Source organism: Cucumis sativus, chromosome 5, assembly GCF_000004075.3.
Source record: "Cucumis sativus cultivar 9930 chromosome 5, Cucumber_9930_V3, whole genome shotgun sequence".
NCBI classification, from domain to species: Eukaryota; Viridiplantae; Streptophyta; class Magnoliopsida; order Cucurbitales; family Cucurbitaceae; genus Cucumis; species Cucumis sativus.
The window spans coordinates 2,010,764-2,033,478 of record NC_026659.2 but is presented as its reverse complement, the minus strand read 5'-3'; the positions used below and the strand labels follow the sequence as shown (position 1 = coordinate 2,033,478).

General features: G+C 27.9%; 2 protein-coding genes and 1 non-coding gene across 3 annotated transcripts; 2 read left to right on the top strand and 1 right to left on the bottom strand.

Moving 5' to 3' along the window:
* Positions 1-6,353: 6,353 nt before the first annotated feature.
* LOC101204373 (ethylene-responsive transcription factor ERF027) lies at positions 6,354-7,488 on the bottom strand. The gene has a single exon (XM_004143884.3). It carries the CDS (start codon positions 7,417-7,419, stop codon positions 6,661-6,663), a length of 759 nt encoding a protein of 252 aa, XP_004143932.1. The 5' UTR covers positions 7,420-7,488; the 3' UTR covers positions 6,354-6,660.
* Positions 7,489-13,087: 5,599 nt separating this feature from the next.
* Positions 13,088-13,161, top strand: TRNAR-UCG. Its single transcript has one exon. It is a non-coding gene; the product is annotated as a tRNA-Arg (tRNA).
* Positions 13,162-13,897: 736 nt separating this feature from the next.
* LOC101219334 (sugar carrier protein C) lies at positions 13,898-16,337 on the top strand. The gene is made up of 4 exons (XM_004143945.3): positions 13,898-14,030; positions 14,139-14,464; positions 14,820-15,449; positions 15,850-16,337. The coding sequence occupies exons 1-4, from the start codon at positions 13,898-13,900 to the stop codon at positions 16,291-16,293; spliced, it is 1,533 nt and encodes a 510-aa protein (XP_004143993.1). The 3' UTR covers positions 16,294-16,337.
* Positions 16,338-22,715: the final 6,378 nt, after the last annotated feature.

Genomic DNA, 22,715 nt, shown 5'->3' with positions numbered 1-22,715 from the left:
ATTGATATATTGGTGGCAATACAATGTTGATTAGATGCTTTGTCCCACCTCCTTTTTCTTACACAAAATTTGAGAAACCCTACATTTCAAGCTAACCTTAATTATTTTATTTTGAAGTTTGTTTTCTTCCTTCATATTTTTTAAAATATGGATATTTTCCGACCAACTTTTATCAAAGGGTCACTAATCCCTGTCTTTAAAAGTTGATATTTGAAGTCGGTAATATATATATACACACACACACATACATATTCATATCTTTATTTTCTTTCTTCTTTTGTGCGAAAAGTTTGACTAAAGGGTTTGATATTGTTATATATTCAACGACACTGACCTTTTTATTCCTATTTCTCTTTTCTCATTCATTCTGATTGGGCAGATAGATTATAGTTAATTTAGTTAAAGGGTCCCTCCAAATGTTATAACATACACAATTCATATGTTTCCTTTCTTTTATTAATTAAAATAACGCTTCTCTTTTCGTTAAAATATCATTTATGCACATCTCGTTGACAAACTAAGAGTCTTTCTCAAATATATATAAAAAGATTTGTTGTTGTGTAGATATTTTTTGATGCTAGTGTAGATATTTTATAAATTTTTTTTTTGTTACAGTTGAAAAGATTGCTATAAATTTTATTCAAAGAAATTAAAGTTTTGGATGTGACAAAATTTTACAAATTTCATATCCCCTAATTCAAATTTTGCTTTCACATAGGTTTCCAAATGTCATCATTTTCTTAAATTCTAAGTTTTTAGAATTTGTTAAATAGTGAAAACACATTCAATGAACTTCTATATTCAAATTTTGTTTTAGTGTTTAAGCCATATGTTTATGGTACTTTTATTTTTAAATTAACAAATATTTAATATTTTTAGTGAATATAGTTGACATGATCAAAATAAAAATTTTAAAATATACATTTTAGTCGTATTAGAATATTGTGTTTAAAAGTTTGATTAGATTTATCGATATCAACCTTTCAAATTTAGGAATGTAAATTTAAAAATATTATATAGATTATTTGAATTATTTTTTTTTAAATTTTTTAAAATTAAACTAAGTAATGATTATTACTATTAAAAATTAATATTGGAATTGAATAGATGCAATTTTTTAAAAAGCTATTGGGATTTAATTTAAAACAAGAAATTTAAAAGTTTGAAAACTACAATAAAATAGGTTATGATGAAAGTTTAGATATTATCAAAACAAAGACTTCTTAGATGATCTCCTACGTGACTTTTAATATATTTTACGCGATCTCATCCCCACCTATAAAAACACTAATTTTCAACTCTTCCATGACCACCAAACATTTTGGGCAGCAGTGTGATCTCTCAATCTTTACCCAAATTTGGACAAATCTATTACTAAATTAATGTGAATTAAGCCAAGTGTCAATGATTAACATCATTAAATCTCACTTGTATCATAAATAAGAAAAAACAACCACTCTTTGATTCAAAAGCATTACATTTGTTGTTGGGAGCTAGGCCAATTTCCCCCATACATATCTCTTTGCTTTGTAATAAAAATATTATCTTCTCCATTTCCATTAGAAGAATCTGGTTAGGGGAAAAGATCATGACATGTTAGAAATTTTATGGAAAATAACAACAACTACTACACAATTCATTTATTTTTTAACCTAAGGAGGGAATAATTTCACAGTTAAATTAGTTTATAATTCAACTTTTGAAATAGAAAAATAGAATGATTTTGAAAAAAAGAAAGTCAAATGGAAGAATGAAAGGTGGGGATGTCGGCCAACCCCATCTCTTTCCTTTACTCAAACTTTAATTTCTTGTCTCTCTCTAAGGTTACATTCAAAATTAAAAAAAAGCATTTCGGCTTCAGTTTGTTGCATCCTATTTTATACAAACATCATTACCAATTTCCTATTTTAAATCTCTTACAGAGAAAATACATTTTGAAGACTTTTTTAAAACAAAAAAAAAAAAAAAAGTTTTGAAGACTCACATTTACCGTATAATTTAGGCGCTGTCGATTTGATTGTCTTTTGTTAGCTTTTATGATCACTGTTAAAGAATTTTAAAAAGTATACGAAAGATAAGAAGTAAAAGTTTGGATGCATGTTTTTTTTTGTAGAGAAAGATACTTTGGAACAGCAGGTGTAAAATGACATCTCCACTAGGTGGAACATTTCCTAAACACCCACATCAAACCCGTTTCATTAAAAATAAAGAGATGAATACAAGAAACAGAAGATACAAAAAGGGCTACAGGGAAGCCCTATGAACCCAAACAACTAAAAAACGTTTAGGTTTAAAGCAATAGAACTAGCCGAGTAACTTTTGAAAAAAAAAAAAAACGACTTGTCCAGAGACCGTCGTAGCTTGAATGTCCTCCCACACAGAGCCAACTAATTTTTCTTCCCCCTTGAAAATCCTTTTGTTTTTTTCGTTCCATATATTCCAAAGGGTGGCAACCACCAAGCTAAAATTTTGGATGCATGTTAGAAGTATCTAAAAATTCAAAATTGATTAGATAACCTCCTCTCATTTTGATAACGACATAATTTTTAGTTCTTGATCTTTGAAAATTATTCAACGTCTATTAATGTTATATATGTCCACTTATTGTTTTTTTTCCTTTCGTTTTTTTCTTTTTTTTGCTATTTTTATAATCGGTACTATATTTAAATCCATTGTAATTTCAATTTTCTTTCTCATCTTTGTATGATAGCTAGGAATAAAATTCAAATTTTTATTTAAGAGATAAGAAAAACTATAATATTTTCTTTGAGAAAATGAAAGCAGGTTTTAAAAATATAAAACTAAAAACAAAATCTTTATCAAATACAAATTTAGAGGCTAATTTTATGATCTAATAGTATTTATATAAATACATACATACATACTATGATAGCACCAACTGCATATGGGAGAATGAGTTTGAATGTTTGATAAGTAAAGCATGATTGATATGATTATGCTTATTCTAATAGCCACTTTCAAAGAGACAAAATTTAGTCGTTTTCAAACTATAAAATTGGTTTGAATTTTTACTTGCATTATTCAAATCCTATTTGAATACATAGTTAATCCATGAAAAAATTAACAAATTTTAAAATATTGATATCGACCAAAATATTATAAATGTATTAATTTTATGAAAATGATTGAAAAATTATCGAAAAAATTTGTTTGTTGATTGATATTCTTTAGAAAGGTTACAGAAAACACACATTCAAAAAATTGCACTTAGTTGTTTATTTTATAGAATATTAACTAACGAAAAGGAAAAAAATTAATATAAATAAGATCCATATAAACATAAACAAAAAATAAATACGAGTCAAAGATTTGGGAAGAAAGGGAAAAAAAAGTATCTTTTTTAGCTAAGAGAAAGGGCATTTGAATATGGGAGTGGTGAGCACATTTTGAGCCTACAAAATATGAAAAGAAAAAAACGACTTTGTCTCCATAATCAATCACTTCAAAACTAGTTTGGTGAAAGTATTTTTGATGTGTTCGATTGTGAACCATATACGGAGAATTCAAACTCAAACATTTTGTCAATTTTGTCAAAACTTTAGAGTGAACATTTTACTATATTTGAAAAAGAATCTTACTATATATTGAGGTTGAAAGTTTATAGATCTCTTAGACATTGACAACTTGCTATATATATATATAGTTAGTGATGATTTTAGTTTTAACTTAGTCGTTTTTATATAGTAAGTAGTTTTTTAATGTGATAAGGTAGATTGTATTACTAGTTGATATTGCTATAATGTTTATGTGAAAATGAAATAGCTATATAAAGTCCAATCATATAAAAGATTAATACAAAGTAAAGGGACTTTTAATTTAATTAATTACCAATCAAATAATTAGTTTTAGATTGAAAGTGGTTTTCAACCCCCAAACTCTATAGTTTCATTCGAAGAATCTGTTAGGGTCTCTCATTCATATAGGTAGGCTTCACAAAAGTCTTTGAGGATATCCAACAAAAGGTTGAAAATTGTGATGCTCAATTAATTTTCTAACTAATAACAACTATAGACAATTTCTTTTAAAGAAAAAGAAAACAATTAATTGCATCAAAAAGATTATGCATAAAAAGTCGGTTAAATACAATAATTTTAAGTGTAATAAAAATCTAACTAATAATTGATCTAACTTAATATATCTAAGGTTATACTTATAATAACAATTTTCTTGGGACGAAATAAAACATAATATATGAATGTGATCCATTTATAGTGAATGACGACGATGTTAATAATTACAATTTGTTTTAAAAAAAACCAATAAACATAAAACAACATATGATCAACTAAAGGTAATGGATGATGAGTGATAATGTAATGGGTTAAAGTTAAATATTATCCCATTTGAGTATAGTTATATGCCTAAGATTCAAATATTCTAAAAAAAAAGACAATAAATGTGAATCCCATTTATCTAATTTGTTTGAAAATTAGATTTTTTCAAAGAACAAAGATGACTAAAAAATATAGAAACCATAATAGTGATATCTTTTTAAATAAGTCAAATAGTGAAATGGTTATAACAAAGTCTAAAGAATGGGAGAGGAAGAAATTAATAAAGTTTTTATAATAATGTTTTTGTGACAAATAATTCTTGTTTAGTACAAGAATCTTTTATGAATCAAATAATTTGACTTCTTGCATTGAAAAATGGGACCCCATTAAGTTTTTGACTCATTATCTTGTTTTTTTTACAACTTTCCGAAAATAAATCAATCAAATATTTTATTTCCTTAAAATCTTGTACGTAATCAGTGGAAGTGGAAGTTGAATTACTTCATTCACCAATTACATGTATTAAGTTCAACATAAAATAACAAGTGTGAGAGAGTTTAAAGATTAGAAAAACAATAGTTTAAATATTCTTACCATATAGTTAATTACAAATAACATGAACATATGATTCAACTTATGTAAACACTTTTTTTTTATAGGTTATGCATTTTGATTTATCATGTTTTAGAAGAAAAAAAAAATTAAACCACGACTATATGTGTGCATTTGAATTTCTTAAAAGATTTTTCGTTTTAATTTTTAGTTTCACACCATATGGAATAAGAAAAATCAAATCTAAAAAAGGATGGATCGAAAATGTAGATCTCAACCAATAAACTAAATTCAGGTTGGACTTTTGTCCTTATATAGAAAAATATTCTTGTGACTAAACCCTAAACCATCTTGAAAAACACATCAAATAAATTAATAATAATAATCGTACCTTCATTTAATAGTAATTTGTTTTGTTTTTTTTTTTTTATATATTTGAGAAAATCTAAAAATGATCTTTTTTATTAAAAAAAAAATAATAACTAGCTAAAATTTTAAAATAATTATTAAAAAAAAAAAAGTAGTTTGTAGAACAATTGTATAAGCACTAATTAATTTTAATAATTGATTTCAAATAAGTGATTGAGACATTGATGTGTCCCCTCCAAATATGGAATTAAATCTTGAGTAATATAAAAGATAGCTTTTCTATTTATACAATTATTCCAACATAAAATAAAATTGTTTACAACCCTAATGATAACTATTTCAATAACAATATTGTATATCTTTTTTGGTAAAGTTTTTATGAGGGGTGTGATGATTGATTGGAATGAAAATGGGGATGAAGTATAGTAATTGTGTTTGTAGCAGCATTATTTTTGTGGGTGGGGGTCCAAGAAGCATCTCAAAAAAGTGCTTAACACAAACCCACATAAGCAATGACATTTCATCCAAATATATATTGATTTTCCATTGAAAAACACACTTATAGTTTATGATATAATCCCCATCAAAACCACCAACCCAATACCACTTCTTACTCGTCAAACAAAATGTCTAAACAACTAGTGGATTATTCTATTTTCTTCTCAAACATTCTATCAAATTTTGCATATTACAAACAACCTTAAACAAATTTTCCTAAACCTCTTAACAACAAAACTATAATCCAATGATGCAATGATCTTTTGTAGCTCATTCTAAAATTTAATTCAAATTTCAATTTCCATTACAAATGTAACAATTATAAAAAAGAAGTAAAAGCCTTTTAAACATATGTGGTTTATTTTACTACTAAATAATTAATTATGTTTCCACTCCACTTTTTCTAAAACATAATAATCAAATACATTTTTAAGTGAATCAAATCATATCAAATAAATATAAAGATGTTTAAGATACTATTACTTCATTTAGTAATTTTTTCTTAAACAAAAAAGAAATAATACTTCAACAAATTAACTATGTTCAATCTACTATACATATATTTTTTAATTTCAAGGTGAGAGGATCAAATTTATATCTTCCTTAAAAAAAAGTTCACAACTTATGCCAACTAAGATATACTCATCATCTGGGTAGTCATATGGTAATATTGAATGAATCAAAATGGATTATGTTATAATATTTCACTTAGTGCTATCTTTCACCCTTTTTTAAGTTACAATTATAGAAGCAATAGAGAGAAAAATCAATCAAATGGACCAAAAAAGTATACCATAAACTAATTAATTCATCAAGCCTAAGCTATGGCGGCCGGCCAAGAACTTGCCTTTTTTTAAGCTACCCCTTTTCTTTTTTCATTTTTCACCTAACTTTCATCTTCTTAATCACAACTTGTAGTTAATCTCAATTCATTAATATATGATCATCAAAAGTAGCTCCATAAACTTTCCGTTCCATCAGAATTTTCCATCAAGTCATCCGACAGTGGTGGCGAGTTCATTCTCGGCGGCGACACCATCATCCCCTCCGCCATATCCGCCAGCAAACCCGGCATCCCAAAAATTTCTTCTTCATCCACAAACTCCTCTATCCTCATCTTCTTGCTACAATCTTCCATAGTGCCTACGTCAACCGAAGAAGTTGACGAAACTTTCTTCACCGCCTTAGCAGCTGCAGCAATAGCGGCAGTGGAGGCAGCAGTGCGAATGTCAACTGGAGAAGTCGAAGCGGGAACAGGGTAGGTTGGAATGGAGGCAGGGAAGTTAAGGACAGCATCGCCACCACGGAGGGCAAGGGCAGCAACATCGTAAGCAGTAGCAGCCATCTCAGCAGTTGGAAACGTACCAAGCCATATGCGCGTCGTCTTACGTGGCTCGCGAATCTCCGACACCCATTTCCCACTTCGGCACCGGATCCCTCTATACAAAGAGTGCTTCTTATTTGTTGAAGAAGGAGGGGGAGGAGAAATTATAGAAGAAGGCAGGGATGATGGAGGAGGAGGAGGAGGAGGTGGTGGTGGTGGGAGTTGTTCTTGTGACTTAGAATTTGGATTTTGGGGAGTGGGGACAGAAGAAGAAACAAAAGGGTCAATGGGAATTGGTTTAGATATTGGAGAAGAAGATTTATGATCAAGAGATTGGTCTATTTGGCCCTCATTAATTGGAAGCGTCTTTTGGTCAGCCATATATAGTAATAATAATACTCAAAATTAAGAATGAAGAATTATAGAGATGAGAAATATATAAGAGAGAGGTTTTTGTTTGGTACAAAAATTTTAAGAGAAGAGATTTAGATATCAAATATTTAACACAAACTGTTTGCGTGTGCCAGATAGAAGGCAAGAGAAAAAGAAAAAAAAGAAAGCGTGGGGAATTCGTGGGAAATTTCTTGAAAAGAAATAATATGATCAACAAGTTGGCTAAGAAATTTTAGGGTTTTGAGTTGAAGGGATTTTGAATTTTGGTTTTCTTTTTGGGAAAAGAGGTTTTTGTATTGAGAAGAATCAACAAATTACACAAACACACACGGTTTAGAGATATCTATTGTAAAGATATATATATATATATATATATAGCTTGATATTAGCTGTGTTTTTATATGGTTGCCTTTTTGTATGTGAAGTCAATATATAAGGGCCACATGTATCTATCTCTCTTTCTCAATCAAAAAATAAGAATTCTATTTCATGTACATTAAGGATTTGTGTCAGTGTAGTACTTATTGGGGTCAATAGCAATTCATTGTGAAGTAGTCTACTAAAATTTGCTAGAGTTTGGAGTTTTATTTAGACTAGGGTTTCACTTTGTTGGCCTTCTTTTTTCTTCTCTAGCATGGTTTGATTGGTATAATTAAGATGTACTTTGTATACCCTATTATTTGAGAGTGTCTAAATATTTGAATATATATAAATTTAAAAAGCAAACGTGTGGGTACAATCTCGATGACCTAGGCAACACTCAATACAATTACTTTTACATTTCTACTAGGCCAAGAAAAGAAAACACATTAAAATCAATCATCCTAAATTGAATTCAAAAATATTATTTTAAAAAAAAGAATGATATAAATAATCAATAATTTTAAAACAAGAATGACACCGTTAGTTTTTCTTCCTCGAATAAAATAATTAGCTTAGTTAATTACGATGAAGGGAATCAAAATGGTTTTTGACCTAGGATATGTGAATTTTATCTAAGTGGGTGTATGATAGACATATTTATGTTTCAAGAAGAAATACTTTATTGCGAATGTGAGACACATACAATAAAAGATATTTATGTACGTTATAATTAAATCAATCGACTTGAATGCTACCCTCCATTCACATTATCTATTTTGAGCCGTCTTCATCAATATCCAAATAATAAAAGCAAAGATAACATACAATATTTCAAATTCTTGTAATAATAAAATATGTTAAGAAAGATAACATTTACTTCAACATGTAAACAGCTTCATCAATAGTATTTCGACTATTAAGTCATAACAAAAACACACAGAAATAAAGATTTATGTATTTAGTTTTGAATGTATTTGTTTCTAATGAGGACGGCCGGCGTCGGGGACATACCGGAGATGAGAAAATAAGGAGGTGGCAAGTGCATGTGGGTTAATTATTAAGGAAAAGGCTAATTGTTTTTACTGAAAAAGCATTAGGGCAATAGGCTCTTTAAATGCTACACAAAATCACATGCTTCTGTTCCCTTCTCCTTCAATTCCTTTTTTTTTTCTTTTTCTTTTTAAATATTTATTTATTTAATGTTAGAATCTCAGCTCCATATTATGTTTTCCTAATTAAGAAACAATTAGTGGAAGCTTTAATTAATTAATTAACTGACCACTTACTTTTTCAAACACCACCACTTTTCACCAATTCAAAATTATACTTCTCATCTTCATTGTCCCCTCGTTTGAAAAATGTATTTATCTATATTTTGTTAATATTTCTTTATTCATTTAACCATATTTAAAAGAAAAGAAAAAAACTCAAATAAAGAATGGTTTATTTATTTTTCAACATTTGGATGGATAATATGTTCTATAGAGTCAGATTATATATATATATTTAATGAAAACACACTACAATGTTAGCAATAATTAATAAAATATAAGTATGGAAGTGTGTTTTAATTAGTAGTCTACTTAATAAATATATAAATAGTGATAACAACGTGTATACAACAAATATTTTATCATTTTCATTGTTAAATGGGAAGAAGAGTTCATGTACTCGTAGCCATGACTTGAAAATAAACAATAAGTTTACAAGTTGAGTTCATGTGGCTGAATTGTAGCCGCAATAACCACAATCTGATTATTATTTATTTTTTCTAGAAATATTTATATTAGAAGAATATACTATATGGTCAAGTATTTAAAATCTATTTTATTTATTTTTATATAGAATTGAATATAGCTAAGTTGATTTAGTGTTACAAAAAAAAATCTATAAAATATGTTTATTTTAAAAAGAAATAAAATTGTCAAACACATTTCCAATTTTCTTACATGTTTTCTTTTTCTTTGTAGGCATTCCTTCATATATTTCAAATCCAAAAGTAAAAAAAAAAAAAGCAACATAATTATTAATATAACCAAAACAATCATATATTAATGTGTTAGTGATGAAGGAGTGTGTTTTGAATCTTTACTCTTTTATCATCATACTAGAGAAGAACCTATCTATTAATGTTGATAAATTAGAACATAGTAATTAAGAACCAAATATAGAAACACCTCTAGACTATAACACCCAATAATTAGTTAAAACAAGGGCACAGATGAAAGGGGTAAAATAATAGCATTATTAAACCTAATAACAACTTTGAAGGGTTTTAATTTGGTCCCACCCCCATAATTAGAAAGCTAAGATGCATTAATTTTTTTATTAAAAAAAAAAAAAAACAGCTTTACTTGAAAGGAGAATATAATATATATTTGAATTAGTTGGTGAGGGTCAAGGTTTGAGATTGGGGTTTGGTCATGGTGACCAATAATCTTATCTCTCCCATTGTTTAGCCACCAAGGTAGGTTCTCTCCAATTCCCCTTTTCCACTTTTAATTACATGCATTGAACCCTTCCTTTCAAAGTCTCTCAAATTTCATTCCAAATTTCTCTCTCCTTTTTTCTTTTCAAAATTTTGAATTTCATAAACAATAACTTTATTATTGAAAAAGTTATGTGTAACAATTTTTTTTGGTCGTTTTCAATGTAAATAGTTAGTTAATTTTATTCATTTTTGAAAAATTTTCATTGTCTTATAGTTTAGACATATTTGCCTTGAATTTCAATTTATTTTATAAAAAAAGTATGAAGAATTTTTCTATTTCATTTAAAATATATGAAACTATTGATTTATATTTTATTTTTTATATATATAGAAAACCAATTTGATTCACATGTCTAAAAAGGTGGTCAGTTTTTTTAATTAAAGAAGTGGTCATTTCCAATTCAAAATTTAATTCTTCAAAGCTAAATTTATTGATGGCTCAAAAATGAAATATGATTTTAAGTAGACTTAAATAAAGAAAACTCTCAAGATTAGACAAAAATAGTAAATACTTTAATTATTTTAACCTTTTTTAGGATAGATTTTAGTAATTTTGAATAATTCATTTAATATATAGTTTAATGAGTATCAATTCATTTGAACTTTTTTTATTCAAGATATAATAATTGCTTTATATTTGAATCTATAGCTTATTTTATATATATATATATATATATATAGGTAGGTAGGTATTTACAAGTTACAAATCCTATTTAAATGCTAAAAATGGATTCTTTCAATTATTTATAGTTGAATCTAAATTTTTATTTATTTATTTTTGAGTTCACAATATAGGTATAAAATTTAATATTCAACCTCCTCTAGGGAAGGGAATAATAGGCTTCAACCAATTAAGGTGAAATTGAAATTGGATCACAAGGGAACTTGTCAAATCCATCCAACTATTAATTCATATATTGTAAATAATTATTTGAGGGTCTACCATGGAAAATATAATAAAAATTGAATTCGAAATAGAGACTAAAAGAAAATAGTTAAAATGGGTTGGGCCTACTCATACATCATTAATTTATGTTGGGCCAACATTTGGATTAGGTTAGATTGGGATGATTTTTTGAAGGGCTAGCAAGAAAAATGAAAAATTTGAAGGTTTACCCCATAAATAGCAAAAATAAATTTTACCAAAATTTTAAAAAATATATCTAAAAAAAGTACAGCTACAATATTGTCAAAAATGCCTTGCTATAATATAACATCTTTTTTCAAATACCATCAGTCTAAAACCTCAAAATGCACCTCACATCTTAATTTCTTTGGAGCACTACTAAAACATTTAACTCCTACCTCGGATGTCTAATTTCTTAATCCTTTTTCAAGACCTTTCCAAATCTTTTCTACCTCAACAACCTACACGGAACGTCCAGATGTGGCCTACAACTCTTTTCGCTCATCTTACTCTTGTCACTATGCATAGTGGCTCCGTCACATTTTTCTTTTACAAAATGTACAACAATTTTCGTACTTTTTCAAAATCAAATTCAACGGTGGCAATACTAGATGAATGCAAATAACTGACCAGACTTCATCTTCATGGACTATTAAAAAAATAGCAAATGATTTTTTTACCAAAAACAAATACACCATCAAAATAGTAAAGAGCCAATAAAAAAAACGTAAAGATATATTAAAAATAAAAACAAAAAAATTGATAAACAAATAAAAGATAAATAATAAATAAATTTAGGTGATAAACAAATTAAGATGGAATAATAGTAGATATTTTAAAAGATTAATTCTATCAAAATAGAATTGAAATCAAACCTAATATTCAAAATTTTAAAATGGATAAAAATGAGTGTTTTAACTAAGCTAAAATTTCATAACCAGCCTATTAAAATACATTGTATTTCAAATCACAGTGAATTAAAACACAAAATACATATAACTTAAATAACTAAAATATAATCTAAAACTTAGTTTATTAGGCACCAAAAAAAAAAGATCAACATTATATATTTGGAAAGTTTAACTAAAAATAAGGGTTTAATTCAAGTTTAATTATAACAAAGAATTATATTAATTGATACAAATAATAAATATATTAAAAATAATTTTTAAAAATATTTTTTTTAAAAAAATTAATTAAAAATATATTAACAATTTCTTAAAGAGATGCTTAAATAAATAGAAAAACAAAAACTATAATAATAATTATGAATTTAATGTTCCATTCATAACACCAACACTCTAATCAACTGAACTACATATCAATAAACAAACCCTCAATTTCGAAAACAAACACTTACTCTTGGGTATTAACTAGCAAAACGGTACTTTACATATATATAAAAACAAACTCTCATAATACTATTAAAAAATATTAAGAAAAAAATCAACTATTTTATTTTTCAAAAAATGTATAATCTTAGATGTGTTAGTAAAAACCAACTCAAAATATTGATAAAAAAATTGTCATTGGCTCAGCCTAGATCGGGCCGTGAAGAAAATGTCAAAACCAAAATCAATTTCTTTGATCATTTTATTGAAAATATGGAACATTTAAAATTTAATACTTCTTGTTTTATAAGGTGCAAACAAAAATAAGAGATCATAATGAAACAAGAATTGTGCACTAAAAGTGCTAAAAATTATTTCAATATATAAATATGAAACTATTCTTTATAGGTCGAATATGAATTAGAAGTTTCTAAAGCTCTTGTAAACCTGCTAGAAAGAGAATGCTTATGAACAAGATTAACGATATAGCTTCTTATCTCAATTTACAATAAAATCACTAAAACTTTTAGTTAGGCTTTAAATTTCACAATTTTATATTAAAAGGACCGCATAGCGCAGTGGATTAGCGCGTTTGACTTCGGATCAAAAGGTCGTGGGTTCGACTCCCACTGTGGTCGAAATTGATAATAATAATATTTTTAAACTGTGATGAAGATATAAAGACTAGTTAGAATATCAAATATATAAAATTTTAGATAGCGAAAATACTCGAAGATATAAAGACTAGTTAGAATATCAAATATATAAAATTTTAGATAGTGAAACTTAAAGCAACTACTAGTTAGAAAATATCAAAGATATAGAATTCTAGATAGCCTAAAGCAGCAAAGTTATGCTCCATAATATATTTAAACTGTGAAACCTAAAGCAAAGTTATGCTCCATTAAAATGGAGATATAAGGCTAGAAAATACTCGAAGATATGCTCCATAAAAATGGACAATATAGGAAAATATTCAAATTGTTTCTCCATAACTGAAATATTTATTTTATCGATATTTATAATTTATATATATAAACCATTATAATTTAAATAACATTTTTATATATTAAAATAATCTAAAACTTTGCATTTAAATGTATAACTCATAAATATGTATATAAAAAATATAAACCGAATAACATTTTTATATATTAAAAATAATCTAAAACTTGCATTTAAATGTATAACTCATAAATATATATATAAAAAATATAAACCGGCTACTATTTCAAATCAAAATAGAATCAGCTAAAACAGAAATCCATATTAACAGAAATCCATATTTTTCTCAAAAAAAAATGGAAGACTTCACATAAACACAATCACTTTGTTCTTCCAACTCAAGTAGTCTTTTAGGGTTTTCAAGAAAAAATGGCTGGTGGAATCATGGCAGCCCCGGAGAAAGGGAAGGATTATCCGGGAAAATTCACATGGAAAGTCTTCTACACTTGCTTCATTGCAGCATCAGGTGGTTTGATTTTTGGCTACGATTTGGGTATTTCAGGTAGAAGAAAATCAGATTTCAATCTTTATTTTTGATCCATTAGTAGTTTAGTAGTTCTTTCTTTTTCTGCTGTGAGAGATAATGGGATTGGTTGTTTGTTTCCGTTAGGTGGAGTGACGTCAATGGATTCATTTTTGTCGAAGTTTTTTCCTGCTGTGTACGAGAAACAAATTTCGACAGATCCTTCAAACAATCAGTACTGCAAATTTGACAGTCAAACATTGACTCTTTTTACGTCGTCCCTTTATTTGGCTGCTTTATTTTCATCGTTGGTGGCAGCCAGCGTTAGCCGGGCTTTTGGGAGGCGGATTACGATGCTTATGGGCGGATTTCTGTTCCTCGCCGGAGCTCTTCTCAATGGGTTTGCTGAAGCCATTTGGATGCTCATCGTCGGCCGTTTGTTACTTGGCTTCGGCATCGGTTGTGCTAATCAGGTTTTTTTTCTCTTTTTCGAATAAATTTATTAATTTTTTAACCCGATATTTTAGCAAGTTATTTTTTTAATGCCATACCATATTAAGGTTAAAAGATTTGAGATAGTCTGTTAACCTAATCCTAGAGGATTTTAGGTTGATAGATTTTCTTAGATTTTTTAGTTTCTATTTATTATTATCGTTATTGTTGGTCTTTTTCACATAAAAGAAAACCACATTATTATTGTTAATGTACGATCAAACCCCATTTGGACATATAATTAAGATATTCGACTTAGAATCTAATTTTGCAATTAAGATTGATTTCAAAATAAATGAATGGATATTCGTATGATTTTTTTTCCCTTTTCGGCAGTCGGTGCCAATTTACCTTTCAGAAATGGCCCCATACAAGTACAGAGGATCTCTAAACAATCTATTCCAACTCATGATCACCCTTGGCATTCTAATTGCCAACGTTCTTAACTATGAATTCGCCATGATCCCTGGCGGTTGGGGCTGGCGGCTGAGCCTTGGCGGAGCTGTAGTCCCTGCCCTAATCATCATAATTGGCTCCTTCACCCTGACCGACACCCCGAGCTCTTTGATCGAGCGGGACCGCCTTGATGAGGCCAAGCAACTGTTGAAGAAGGTTCGGGGGGTTGATAACGTGGAAGCCGAGCTAGCCGACTTGGTTGCAGCTCGGGAGGCATCAAAGGGAGTGAGTAACCAATGGGGAGCTTTGTTTCAAAGGAAGTATAGGCCACAATTAACAATGGCCATTGCTATTCCCTTTTTTCAGCAGCTAACTGGGATCAATGTCATAACCTTTTATGCACCTGTTTTGTTCAAAACTCTTGGATTTGGAAACTCAGCTTCTTTAATGTCTGCCATGATTACTGGAGGTGTTAATTGTGTCTCTACAATTGCCGCCATTTTGCTTGTTGATAGGTTTGGAAGAAGGGTTCTCTTCCTTGAGGGTGGTTCTCAAATGTTATTATCTCAGGTACACAAATTCTCTCACCTTTTTTTCCTTTTTCATTTTTTTTCATTGTAATTTGGTTAGATTAAAAAAATAGGCATAAACTTCATCATTTGTTTAAAAAATATCTCTATATTTTTTGTAAAGTGATAATATTACACCCTTGAACTTTCTTAACGTTTCAAAACTACCCTTTGAAAATTTTGTATGAAATTCCAAAGGTTTTATACATTGGGAGAGTGGTTTTGAAAACTTTTTAAGAGTTGAGGGATAATATTTTAAGTTTTAAAATATAATTACCGCTTCTTTATTAGAAGTTAGTCTTTTAACTATTAATATTACTTTTAAACAAAATAAGACTCCTCTTGTCCTTTCAAATTTGGATTGAAACTGACTCCTTTTTTATTTGTTTTTGTTGCCCTAGATTGTGGTTACAATTATGATTGCGTACAAATTTGGTATCGATGGAAATAGCGGAGGATTGTCGAAGGAATATGCTGGTGCAGTGGTGTTGTTCATTTGCACCTACGTTGCAGGGTTTGCATGGTCATGGGGGCCATTGGGATGGTTGGTTCCAAGTGAAATCTTTTCTCTTGAAGTTCGATCAGCTCTTCAAAGTGTGAACGTTTCGGTGAACATGATCTTCACTTTCGCAGTAGCTCAAGTCTTCACTGCTATGCTTTGTCACATGAAATTTGGAATGTTCATCTTCTTCGCCTTTTTCGTCTTTGTGATGAGCATTTTCATCTACAAATTCCTCCCCGAGACAAAGGGTGTCCCAATTGAAGAGATGGCTCTTGTTTGGCAAAAACATCCTTTTTGGGGAAAATATGTTAGCCAAGAGAAGCCCCAAACCACCTCAACTTAGATGCAGGCCGGTGAGTATAGGTTTAGTTTTGGTAATTCCTTTATTCGGTGTTGGGGTTAGGAATCGTTTAGATTTTCTTTTGAAATAGGGCTTAAATTGCTTGTGGTTTTTTATTTAAAACTTTTTAATTACTTATTTTCATGCATTCACTGTCCTATGTTATGAATTTGACAGGTAAACTTTTGTTACCATTTGTTTTTACATCTTAATGTATAAGAACTAAATTGAAATCAAAACTAAAAGCTTCAAAAGTATAAATGTAATATATTAAAACATATGAGGAGATGGAAACTAAAGGTACTGTATATGTATTTATTAATTATAACTATCACTATTGCTCTAAAAGTTGATGGTTTGATGCAACATTTGTCAAATATGCCACGAATTCAGTTTAAGGAAAGAACATAAGAAACCAAAAGACAGCACACAGCAAACTCATCTCCAGGTAATATTTTTGGCATTATTTGAAACTAAAACAAAAAAGAATAGAGTTCTATGTAACAAAGTGAAATAATGAGAGAAAACAGATGTTTGTTATAGAAAACACCCAAAATATTTATTTAATTAATTAATTTGGTAATTCTTTTTTGTTTTGGTTTTTGGTTTTTAAAACGAACCCTTTTTCTTTTCATTTTATTTTCACAATGGTATGTACACTAAAGACAAATTTCAAAACAAATTTTCAAAAGTTTCTTTTTTTTTCTTACTTTTAAATTTTGGTTTGGTTTTAAAAACCCTTCTAAATTGTTGCCAACAAAACATGAAAACCCAATAGCAAAACTGTTATTTGTAAGCTTAATTTTCAAAACAAAAAATAAAAACTGAAATGGTTACCCATCTAACAAATTCATTTTTCACTTTTCGTTTTTGAAAATTAAGTCTAATATTCTCTTTCAATTTATTTATCATTATTTACCTTAAACCGTTAGCAAAATTTCAACTTTTTTTTTTTAAAAAAAAATTGGCTTGTTTTTTAAAATATTGCTAAAAAAGAGACAACAAATTACCATAAATTGAGTTGGAATGAGCCCTTATATGTGTGTGTCGAATTATTTAAAATAAAAAAATAAAATAATCCAAAATTTAAATTTGTTTCTCCTAAGACGAAAGAGTCGTGAAAATTTCACCAAACAATTAATTATTAAACTATAGAGATGGTAGATGTAGATGTAGATACAAATGCATGAACTACTTGCACCATTTCTCTCCCAATTTGATTCATTTTGATTTTGCATTACATAGCAAATTTTGGCCCAAAAATGCATGCATCTTATCTTTTAGGAATTTTTTCTTCATTTCAAGACTTGTTACAAATCTAAGCATATCACTCTAAAATCTTCAACTACTAATTTTTACTATTTGTAAATAATATTAACTTCTCTTTCTTGCCAAGCTCACTTCTTTCATCTTAACTTTGATCATATATCGTTGAATTTTTTTAGTTTAACACCATGCTTGTATTGAGAGATTCAAATCTCTTATCTTTTAAATTAAAAAAGAATAAAAATCAAGTATTGTGAATAAGAAAAAGAAGGATCATTTGATTCATCTAACTATAGTAGGATAATTTGATAAACAAATAACTCATCCGTAATTTCAATAGTTTAATTTTCCTTGGTTCTTTTTTTGTTATTATTGCTATAATTAATTAGTCTTGTCATTTGTGAGAAAGTGAAACCATAGTTAAAAAAAGAAAATCAAAACCGTTTATTTTTGTCAAAAACTAACAAAGAAGAATTCTTTCTTAAAAAGTTAAGTTATAGACAAAATATAATATTTCTAGATCACTTTGGTTTTTGTTCTTTTTATCATACTCTAAAGTTTATTTTTTTAAAAAAAATCAAAATTACCTTTGCAGTTTATTTGGAATAATTACTAGAACAAAAATTATAAAACTAAAACACTTTTGTTAAAAAAAATAAATAATAAAAATACCAAGTATTTACATTCAATGATAAAATAAAATCGAACAAAAACTCGTTACACTTTATTAAAACATAAAGATAAATAGTTTGATCGTTCTCCAAATTAAAATTAAAGCATAATTATCAATCATAACTTAAAAATCTACATTATTTCAACGTCTACCACATTGCAAAAGAAACAAAGTCAAATAATCGACTTATAAATATTTATCTATCAATTTGTGATTAAAAACAAAAGTGTCATGAATTTCACAAAATTCGAAACAAGTCCATTTTTCTTAAAAAGAAAAACACAATAAATGAGTCATAGAAGATAGATTTTGTTGTAGGGCGAAATCAAGGAGGACTTGAGTCGTAAGAAAAAGAAGTTGAATCAACTATGTTACATTAGATTAAACATAGATGTAGTTGTGTAAAACATAACATTACCTAAATTGAATGCTTTACTTTATGCCTTAAAATAGGAAGTTGGAATGGGGAATATAATTATCTTATCAAACAAATTCATGAACATACTAGAAAAACAGTATATGAGTTCCCCATTGCACAAATTACAAAATCCCTTTCTTTGTCATACCCAAAGAAAATAGTTAATACAAGTCAACCATTCTAAATATTTGATCCAAATTTAATGTGAACACTTCTTTGTTCATCCAAGTCCCCACTTTTACTTCTTTTTTTTTTCTCCAAGGACTTTAAAATTTGCGTCCAACAATAGATTAAAATTCCAATAAGGCAGTTTTCGAAATAAGCCGTGTACGACCTTCTATTAAATTAAGTAATTAAAAAATTACCTAACTTTCCCCTCAAATGATTTAGTTTATATAGTTTTGAATTTGTTTACTATTCATCCAAAAGACATTGTGTCAAACTTTGATTACAAATTTGACCCTCAAACTTTGATAAATAATTTCAAGATTAACCACGTTTTTACCCTTTTTTTCGCAAGGGAAAGTTGCATTATTAATTAGTAAAAAAGTTATAAAAATTAGGTTGTCTCTAATTTTTAGTTTTTACAAAAATCACACTAAAACACGTCCTTCAACCTTTAATATGTGATACCATATATCGAAATATTTTTAACTTAATTATTATTTAATATATTACTGTTGTACATATGATATACTAGAATATAATATTTCATATACACTACTTCTATATTGAAATATACTCATGGGTGGTGTATGAAATGCAGTTATATTTATGTATACTATTATATGACTGAAGTATAATCAGAATTTAATAAAGATGCCAAAGCTAAGCTAACTAAATTAGTTTCTAGTTAAATAAATATTTAATTTGATTTTAAAATTCAAGGTCTTAAAATCCAATCTATGGTAGAAAAAATGTATCTTTATTATAAGTTGTTGATTATGTTCAAATTTAACACACATCAACTTATATTAATTAATTGGTAATGATAAAAGATGCAATGAATGTACACAAAATTTAGAATGATGGAATTTTATATAAATTTGTGAAATTTTAAAAAGTTATTGCATTTACTTTGTAATTAAGTAGTCAAAAGAACTCAAGCATTATAACTTCTAAAATTGATTATCTTATTTAATTTAGCAGCACATTCATTCAAATCAAATACTTAATTTAGAAGCTTGTTTTACTCATTTTTTCATGAAATTGATTTTGTAATATAATTGACCAAGTTGACATTTCCTCACAAGAGAGAGAGAGAGAAAGTTGACAAAATGAATTATATAATTGTTAATCTCACACTTAAAATAATAATAATGTTTCAAGACCAATATTTTATGAGCTAAATGACACAGTTAACCTTTTTTAAGAGACATGATTTATATATTAAACTCAAAGGGGATAATATAAAAATGTTTTTGGGTTTACTAAAGAATAATAAATTAAAATGTAGATAAATCATTTAAAACAAATTTAAATAACTCTCAACGAGAGATAAAAAATATATTGGCTATATATATATAATAGTCTTTTTGCCCTATAATAAATTTGTAAAAATTCAGCCCAAACTTTAATAAATATCACTTTAATCATGCCATGATAATTACGCACAATATATGAATTAATGTAATTAAATTGCCTACCCATGTAATTTTACTAAATGGATTAAGAAACAAATTTGTTTATAAGATTACACAAAAACGAGTCAATACATAATGGAAATTGACAACCCAATTTGATAAAATTTTACAATAGAATTTATTGGTTAGAAATTAAAGTGACCCAATATAGTAGCCGATTATTCATTTGTTTCAAATTAGAAAAGAAGGAAGAAGGAAGAAGAAGGAAGAAGAAGAAGAAGAAACCAACTATTTTGATGTATTTTATTGTTTTTGTTTTTCTCTGTCTTTTGTTTTTATTTTTTGAAAAACCCTCCGTTCTTAATTTTACTAAAACACCAAAAACAAACACCAAAAGACAAATCTAAACAAAACACTAATAACCTTCTTCATATTGATAACATTTTAAATGAGATCTACCACCAACTTGTTTGGTTTTATTTAGAGTTATTTTATTTTTTTGGGGTGCCCTTTATCTTCATTCAATGAAAAATATATATATTTTCACCGAATTTTATTGATTATTTAACTTTTTTTTTTCTTATCATTATTATTGGATATTGGCCTCAATTGTGGACAGATTGTTTTCTTTTCTATATTATATTACCCTTTTCAAATGTTGGTCGATTTGACTTTTCTCTTTTGTACCCAATCCAAAACTCCAGTTTCCTTTTCAATAATACTTCAATGTTTTTCTTTGGGTGATATAAGAGTATATACAAGTTGGATTGGTACAAGATAGATAAGTTTTTCTTTACCGACGTGAAAATTAGGGTTTATAAAACTTGTAACCTTGTCGGTTTTGTATAATGGGCTAACCTAACCCAAATATTTTTGGGTTAGGTTGGATTGGATCACAAGGTTCTTGCTTCCCCTATGCTAGTTAGATTGAACATATATACTTTATATTGGAAAATTAGGATAAACCAATAAGAATTTAGAATTACTTCTTTAATTTCTTCTCCAAAATTTGAAAATAGCCGAGAGTCTAAGGGTGTGATGGAGATAGGCGAGTGACTTTTGGTTGGGGCAAAGGAGGAGGTAATGAGAGGGAAAGAAGATCTTTTTGTTCAGTTGATGTTTAGAAAATAGTGAATGAAACTTTATGACCTCGAATAACGAGAGAAGTATACAATCGTGGATGATGTGAAAAAACTCTATAAGATATTATAGCAATTAAATACATATTTTATGAAACAAACAAACTAAGGAACAAAGAATAGAGAACTAAAAGAATAACGATACAAAGATTGGATGGATGCTTCTATTAGCTATGTGTATGAGCATAGGAGAATATTTTTTTTACTATTTTGAGGTAAAAGTAATTAAAATTAAAATATCGTGCATACATGGCAAAGTTAAAGTTAAGAGTCATTTATATATGATACTTCCCTTAAACCTATAACAAAATAGGCCCAACATAAAAGCCCAAATGAAATGAGAAGAGGACAATGTGGTGCTTTTTTTTTTTCATTTTCTTACCTTTTTTGTTTTTCCCTTTATAACAAATATTGTGCTTTGGTTTTCAAACAACGAAACTAAACCCTAATACACTATTTTCATTAAAGAGTTTCGTTGCAATTATAAATACGACACACAATATTTCATTCCACAAGTTCACTGAATTAAATGATGACCTGTAATTGTATCTTTATATTCAACTAATTTCATTTCTATAATTGTGTGTGCTGTCTCTCTGACAGAGCGACGTCTTTTTTCATTTAATTCACTCCAATCCAAATAATGAGTGATAAAATGAAGAAAGAAACAAAACGGTTCAAACACTTTTCACGAGATAACATCATGCAATACGTTGAAATAACGTGTTCTTTTCGATTCAGACAACCTGTCGTGTAATTCACTCTTCCCCACTATACCCTATTTTGGCAATTTCTTTAGCACATTATTATGATGAATAAATCATAATGCAACAACTTAAAATAAGTGAGAAAAACGCCATCAATTCAAAACCATAATTTTCAATCAACACATGAATGAATTTCATTATAGTTCTTGGAATTTTAACAATGTAGATATTAAGAAGCAAAAAAGGGCATAAGACATGCACGATTCCTCCTCACAACAAAATTGTTATTTTCATTTTTAACTTTTTATTCTAATTTCTATATCATCTCTCTCTATTTCAAAATTTTACAATTAAATTCTTGATTTGAGTTCAATTTTTAAGTTTCGATTTTTTTTACTTGTATTTAATAAAATAAATTTTCTATTTAATTCCTAAATTTCAAAAGTTTCATTTCTACCTCTAATTTAAAACAACTTACATTGTTAACAATTGAACTAATTCTACTAATTACTCGTCGCAATTAAAATTAAAATTAAAAAATTTGCATAATGTGTTTTCTAAATTAATTAAACGAAAGAACACCGATAAGAAACACAAAAACACCAAAATAATTATAGCTAAATAGTATTGACATGAGAT